Below are 7,381 nucleotides of genomic sequence, written 5' to 3'. Positions count from 1 at the left end.
TGAGTGTGGGCGTGCACCTGTGTGAGAGTGAGCACGTGAGTGTGGGCAGGCATGTGTGTGGGGGTGAGCAAGCGCACGTGTGCTCTGTGGATTCTGTGCCTTGTGCAGGGTCCCTTCCGCTCATTCTCAGCTGTTACTGCCCCAGCCTGAGGGTCTGTGGGGTGGCCAGACCCACACCCATCCACTGAGTTTACCCCTGTAAACGTACGTACTTCCCGGGTGTCGGGACTCTAGAGCTGGGGCCTGAGCCGCTGAGCAGCCGCATAGCCCAGAGCTGGGGAGCAGCCTCGTCTGAGTGGCCCTACCTCTGTGAGGTGCATCCCCAGCGGCTCCGCCGTGCCTGGGCCTGGCTCCTCCTGCGTGTCTTCCCAAGGCTGTGGACACAGCTGCCCTTCTGCATCTCTGGTTGCCCCTGCGCCCAGAGCCCTGGCACTCCTTGGCAGAAGTGAGAGTGAGGCCAGTCTTTGCTGCTTCCCTTTGTCACCCCTCTGGGGTCCTCTGGGCTCCCTGGTTGGCTTTTTTCTTACATTGTTTGCTCCGGCTGAATTCCTTCTCTGACCTCTCTTCCTTTCCCTTCACCCATCCACACAATTCTGTACTTCCATTTCAGGACTCACGCATGCTTAAGTTGTTTAAAATTCTGTCCAGGGCGCCTGGTGGCTCAGTCGCGTAGGCATCAGACTCTTGGTTTCGGCTCAGGTCATGCTCTCAGGATGGTGAGATCGAGCTCTGCATTGGGCTCCATGCTCAGCACGGAGTCTGCTTCTCTCCCTCTGCCACTCCCCCTGCTCACATTCACACGCATGTGTGCACACTCTCTCTCTCCCCATCTCTCTCAAATAAGTAAATCTCTAAAAATAAACCAATACAATGCTGCCCATCTGCACAGCACCTCCTAACCTGTCCTGACCACGGGCTTCCCCAGCTACGGTCCAGGGTGTGGCCCTGATTCTGCCTGGGGTCCTCGTGAGTGTTGACCAACTTTCTAAGAGCTTTTGGAAGTCCTTGCACCTTGTGGGGAAATTCAGCTCTGCCTCACCTGTTTGCAGGTGTGTGGCATGTTTCATGGCTGTTTTCAGGGCAGTGCCTTCTATCCCGTGTGGGGTTTTTGTCTCCTTTAAAAGTCAGTGCCATATCCTTTGGCATCCAGGACTGCTGCAACCCAAAGGCAACTAGTCTGCCTGGGCTGCCCTCACAGAATAGTGCAGATCGGTACAACCAATGGACACTTGTGCCCTCCGTCCTGGAGGTGCAAGTCCACGATAAAGGCGCTGGCACGCTGCTCTCTGATGAGCGCCAGCCTCTTGGCTGTGTGCTCACATGCAGAAGGGGCCAGGCGCTCTCTGGGGCCTCTGGGAAGGCTCAGATCCCATTTGTGAGGCTCAATGTACGGATGTTGGGGGGACACAGATGTTCAGACCATCGGGGTGGCGTTATGGAAAAGCGTGGATGTTCGAGACTGTCCAGGACCACAGACGTGCCCTGGAAGCCCGCTGACTAACTTTCTGTCTCCACGTCTGAAAATGCTGTGTTTTCATTCATAGGCACTCCTGTTCCCATAGCACACGAGGACTCAGGTTTGTAAACTCAGTCCAGTGATTGCTATGTTAGATGAGCGATGTCTGCACCAGATTGCCCCAGTTTTTTACTAAAGAGGAAAAATACTTCAAGGCTTTTGTGGCAAACTGTTAACAAAAACACCAGCTTTAACCTTCTGATTTGATACATGAACATGCACAAGCCTTTGTCCAGTGATGCTCTGTGGTTACCGAGCTACGGCCTGTGCAGCTGTGCAGGGATCCACGTCTGGTGGTAGATGCGCTGTCCTGGGCTGGGGGCCAGCTCTGGGGGCCCCGGAAGTCTTGAGGGAGGGGCTCAGGGACCCTGAATGGAGCTCCTGGGCCACTCCGACTTCGTAGGTGGCCCGCAGCGTGGCCTGAATTGCCACATGACACCTTCCCCTCAGTGCCACCTGCATGGGGCCACGTGTGCTGTGGTGGATGCCCTTCATCCAGCATGTGGCCCTGAGGATGGTGCTGTCCGGCTGGCTCCAGGGGTGGGAATGACCTTGTTCTAACTGCATGTTTAAGGCAATTTACCCTAGGTGCTGACTTACTAGCATGAGAATTGATTGGGAACGTTCTATTTGTTTGGCATAAAAAACTGACAGATTTTTGTAAAACAAAACAAGAAATTAAAATTTCAGTTTGCAGATAGTTTGAGCACTTGCAGATAGTTTGCAGATAGTTTGAGCACTTGAGGGTTCATCAGAGGCAAGCCTCCTTTTATTATAGATGCTTATGAATTTACAGTTTCCACTTGGGTTATGGCCTTATCATCCAGTTAATTTTAGATTGGCTTTTGACATACTGATGGCTGGACCCTTTTCCTCCAAGACGCTGTCACAGCCCTGGGTGCACAAGGAGGGAGCACATTATACATCGAGGCTCGTGTTCTCTCTGATGGAAGTTTTAAGTTATATGTTTTTTCCACACTGGAGAATATATGTAACGTCGTAATTCCTAGGAAATTAACTGATGTGTCATTTGGAAATACCACGATACAGTCTTCTCGGGCTTTAAAGTTTTTTATTTCAGCCAATCTTAATTTAAAAGATGTATATATATATTTTTTTCTTCTGAAGTACCTGACTTTATTTTCAGTGGGTATTTGGCTAAACGCTGGCTGTTAGGGGGGTGGGCTTCGTGTCTGACAGGACACAGGCTCACACTGGCTTGCAAGTGCATGTTCCTCCCCGGAGGTGTCACCTTGTTTCCGCAGGGAAATGCTGCGCCCCTGCCCCCGGCCAGGCTTTGGGCTGGGGCTGCCAGGGAGGCCGGACGTGTGTGCTCTTTCCCCGGAGGGCCCTGTCGTGTGGGGCACCTGCCGTGCATGTTTCATGCCTCTGCTTTAGCCCAATACCCTCCCTGATCCATGGGGCTCTTCTCCCTGTTTCCTTTGTATCTTTAGCTCTCCGTAGGGAAGTGGAATGTCTAACCCAGGAGCAGTCGGAGGCCAGGAAGCAGTCCGAGAGAGACCGTGCTGCTCTGCTTTCCCAGATGAAGGTTTTCGAGGCTGAGCTGGAGGAACAGCTGTCCCGGCATGAAGCGTGTGCCAAGCAGGCTGAGGAACTCTCTTCGCTGAAGCAGCAGATGGTGGCTCTGGACAAGCACTTGAGGAACCAGCGCCAGTTCATGGACGTAAGCGTCTCGACTGCATTTTATTTGCGTCCCTGGAAGTCATCTTCGTAGCGTGAGCTCCCGTGACACAGCGTTAGGGCTGATTCACAGCCAGCTTGTTGTGGTCCCTTTGCCTCTCTGTGCACGTCTTGGGGGTTGTCGACATGTTCCTGTGTGTGGCCTGGAGGGCCCTCCGACAGCCCACATTGCAGGCCCTGCATGCCCAGCACTCCCCCCCAGTCAGGCCCGAGCCGTCTGGTCTTTCTTTCGTTCTTTTGTTCCTTCTCTCTCTCTCCTTCTCTCTTTCTCTTTCTTTCTTTCTGATTTTATTTATTTATTTGAGAGCGAGAGAGAGCACAAGCAGGGGGAGGAGTGAGAGGGAGAAGCAGGGTCCCCTCTGAGCAGGGATCCCGACATGGGGCCCAACCCCAGGACCCTGGGATCATGACTTGAGCCGAAGGCAGACGCCTCACTGACTGAGCCACCCAGGCACCCCGTGGCTGTTCTTTCTGTCCACGCTCCCCCTCACCGTGGCTGTTCTTTCTGTCCTTGTTCCCCAGGCTCCTCCCCCCGTGGCTGTTCTTTCTGTCCACGTTCCCCAGGCTCCCCCCTGCCCCGTGGCTGTTCTTTCTGTCCACGTTCCCCAGGCTCCTCTCCCTGTGGCTGTTCTTTCTGTCCACGTTCCCCAGGCACCCCGTGGCTGTTCTTTCTGTCCACATTCCACAAGTGCCCCCCCGTGGCTATTCTTTCTGTCCACATTCCTCAAGCTCCCCCCCATGGCTGTTCTTTCTGTCCACGTTTCACAGGCACCCCCCCGTGGCTGTTCTTTTTGTCCACGTTCCGCAAGTTCCCTTTCATTGCACCTGCAGGGTCAGCCCTTCATTTAGCTCCGTTCACAGAGTGCCTGTGACTGGGAGCCCATTTCCTGGCTAGTGAACACACGTATGAAAGAGCAGGGCTGGCTGCAGTGTGAGAGGCCTGCTGGGCAGTCAGCGTCTGAGCAGGTGGTCTCCTCTCCCAACCTCATGCCTTCCCCCTTCCCTGCGGAGGGAGAAGTGAAGTGAGTGCTGTGTCCCGCCAGCACTTCTGAGATGTCCAAGCCAACTGCCTCTCTCTCGACAGGAGCAGGCTGTTGACAGGGAACACGAGCGGGAAGAGTTCCAGCGGGAGATCCAGAGGCTGGAGGAGCAGCTCCGACAGGCGGCTCGGCCACGGCCCCGGGGCCCCTGCGTCAGCGATGTAAGTAAGCGCGCCCCGGCCAGTATCTGTCTGGCAGCTGTTCTGTAGGCCGGCTTAACCTTTTGAATGATTTTTTCTTTCCATGTACATGAAAACGACAGCAGGAGCCGCTGTATGAGCAGGTACGGCATGTCATGGGTCTGCATGGTGGGCGTGCCCCGCCGCACCACCGATGGGAGGGCTGTTGCATGAGGGCCTGTTTCTTGCTTGTTTTTCCTGCTTCTTTCTGCTTGGAGCCAGACCTGCCTGGCTTGGCTGTGTGGATTTGCTTCTTCTTTTCAAACATTGAGCCTAGTTTGAGATGATTGTGGATTCATTTTCAGGCGTAAACAGTCAGACAGACGTCCCGTGCACCCTTCACCCAGGTCCCCAGGGTGACTCCCACAGGGGTGGAGCCCACAGCACCACATGGGGTCCCCTCCCACCCACACACCTGTCCTCTTGCTGGACAGTTACACAAGCGGACCAAGCAGTATGAGCCCGTCTGGGACTGACCTTCACCTGGCCAGACTCTGGACCCCGCCCGGGGTGCCACCATGCCTAGCTCTTTTCTCTTTCATTGCCCAGTAGCTTTTCTACTGACAAAATTAACTTTATTTTATTAATACATCTTGCATTCGTGTTTTTCTGCATCTCTTCTGAGAGAATGCCTGCATCACAGTCTCACCACGATCTCTCACTCGGCTCCTGGTGCCGCCTCCCCGTGGACAAGCTCGCCAGGGGTCGGTGTTCGCTCAGCCGTGGCGTGTGCTTTCTTGGAAGATCACTGTTTTCACTATTGTATTTCTCAAGCGTTTCTGTTGTCTTAGGTTGAATTGTTACAAGAACAGTTGAGAGAGAAATCAGATGGGTTTAATGAGTTGGTTATAAAGAAAGAGTTGGCGGACAGACAAATGTTAATCCAGGAAGAGGAAATCAAACGTCTGGAGGAGACAAATGTCAGCTGCAGAAGAGAGGTGGCCCAGCTGCGGGAGGAGCTGGAGAAGCAGAGGGACACTGTGAAAGCGTTGCAGCAGGTAGCCGCCTGTGCTTTGCTGGGGGCTCCGTGGGGCTGGCGGGGCTGAGCCCTCCTGGCGGGGCTGCTGTGCCTGCACTCTGCTGGCATCCACCCCGACCCCTGCTTTATTTCCTCTAAGGGGAGCGTCCCCTCGCATCTCCTGTGCTGCCTGGCCCCAGCTGCACACACTTTGCTTCACTTCCAACCCTTCTTCTGGTCACCAGGCGGCTGCGGAGGCTCCCCACACGCCTGCAGACCCCGGCGGGGGGCCTTGTGACTCTGTTCACGCACCGTCCACCTGGAGATGGCCTCAGACCCCATGGGCAAGGGGCTCAGTCCCTTCAGGGGTCATTCACAAGTCCTGTTGTATCAGTCGAGGTTCCCGTGACCTCCTCCGGTTCGGTTGATTTGCTAGAGCGGCTCACAGGTCTCAGAGAAACCGTTTACATGCCAGATGGCCAGCTCATTAGAAAAGGATGGAACTCAGGAACAGCCAGATGGGAGAGGCAGAGGGCAGGGCACAGGGGGAGGGTGGTGGGACTTCCGTGCCCCCTCCAGGCGCGCCACCTCCACGGGTTCCCCAAGCTGGGAGCTCCCTGAACCCCAGTCCTTGGGGGTTTTCATGGAGGCTTCACTCCCCGGAGGTCAGGAGGTGGCGAGGGAGCTGACAGACCAGCCCTAATCCCACGGCTTGTCCACGAGTGACCTCCAAGGCAAAGTCAGGTGTGGCCATCAGACACTGTCACAGTCCTCACTCAGGGACTACCGGGGCTTCTAGGAGCACTGAGCCAGGAGTCTGACCAAGTAGTTATTTCATCTTAGGAACCTCTTAGTCATCTCGGAAAGTAGCATGTTTTATCCCTTTGATGGCACTTCTTTCTCTTAAGGAGTCTGAATTTGTCCGTGGTAATTTCTTAAAGTCAGGATTTTAGGTTTAGAAGAACTTTGTTAAATATTAACCTAGAGCTAGTTATAAATATTTTAATTTTTGAATTTAGAAAGTATGTCAACTTCCCAGTAAAAACACTCTCCAGGGACAGTTTTTCATACTGTCGTTAGGATCGTGCCTCGATGGTATACTGATGATGTTGTTGGTGTCTGAAGTTCAAACCGGAGGTCCTCTGGCTGCTCTGGGCGGCCGGCGGTGTGGCCAGTCCAGTCACTGTGCCCTCCAGCCGTTTGGCCTAGGAATGGAACTTCTCTGATTTTCGTGTCTTCCACGTCACGGGAGGTTAAAGGGGTACTTGAAAAGTGAGGGTCGGGAGACCCTTCCTTTACGATCAGTTTTGGCCCTAAGACAAGACTGGCTTCCAAGAGGAGAGTTTGATTCTTGAACATGCGGACAGGGACAGTTAACTGAAGTCAGGGCTCTTCTGGAGGACCAGCACGGTCTCGGGAGGGACACCCAGCACAACAGGGGCGCCCTGCCCCTGCTCTAGCCACTTCCTGTTCTGGCTCGGGTGCGCAGCTCAGTGCAGGGCTGCTGCGTGCATCGGTGCCCCCCGCAGCCTTCCCTGCTCCCTCCATCCTCTTCCCTGTTTCCCCTTCCTTCCTCCCTCCATCCCTCCTGCCTCCACCTCTGCTCCCTCCACATCTGCTCCCTCCATCCCTCCTCCCTCCATCTCTGCTCCCTCCATCCCTCCACTCCTCTATCCCTCCTGCCTCCACCTCTGCTTCCTCCATCCCTCCTCTCTCCACATCTCCCTCCATCCCTCCTCCCTCCACATCTGCTCCCTCCATCCCTCCTCCCTCCACCTCTGCTCCCTCCATCCCTCCTCCCTCCACTTATGCTCCCTCCATCCCTCCTCCCTCCACCTCTGCTCCCTCCATCCCTCCTCCCTCCACTTATGCTCCCTCCATCCCTCTTCCTCTGCTCCCTCCATCCCTCCACTCCTCCATTCCTCCTGTCTCCACCTCTGCTCCCTCCATTCCTCCTGCCTTCACCTCTGCTCCCTCCATCCCTCCT

The 7,381-nt window shown here is 55.0% G+C and overlaps 1 protein-coding gene across 7 annotated transcripts in view; it reads left to right on the top strand.

Moving 5' to 3' along the window:
* The window catches only part of PCNT (pericentrin), a 125,768-nt gene that overhangs the window by 73,674 nt on the left and 44,713 nt on the right, over positions 1-7,381 (top strand). For 5 of the 7 annotated variants that reach the window (XM_035029990.1, XM_035029993.1, XM_035029992.1 and 2 more), the window contains exons 21-25: positions 1,545-1,577; positions 2,971-3,200; positions 4,302-4,418; positions 4,520-4,540; positions 5,228-5,434. In XM_035029990.1, the coding sequence (XP_034885881.1) occupies positions 1,545-1,577; positions 2,971-3,200; positions 4,302-4,418; positions 4,520-4,540; positions 5,228-5,434 (608 nt within the window). The remainder of the gene's footprint in view (positions 1-1,544; positions 1,578-2,970; positions 3,201-4,301; positions 4,419-4,519; positions 4,541-5,227; positions 5,435-7,381) is intronic. The other 2 variants (XM_035029989.1, XM_035029991.1) reach the window with 2 other exon arrangements.

The sequence above is a fragment of the Mirounga leonina genome, unplaced genomic scaffold (assembly GCF_011800145.1).
Source record: "Mirounga leonina isolate KUSES-001 unplaced genomic scaffold, KU_Mleo_1.0 Mir_353, whole genome shotgun sequence".
Classification (NCBI taxonomy): domain Eukaryota; kingdom Metazoa; phylum Chordata; class Mammalia; order Carnivora; family Phocidae; genus Mirounga; species Mirounga leonina.
This window is presented reverse-complemented; position numbering and strand designations above follow the sequence as displayed.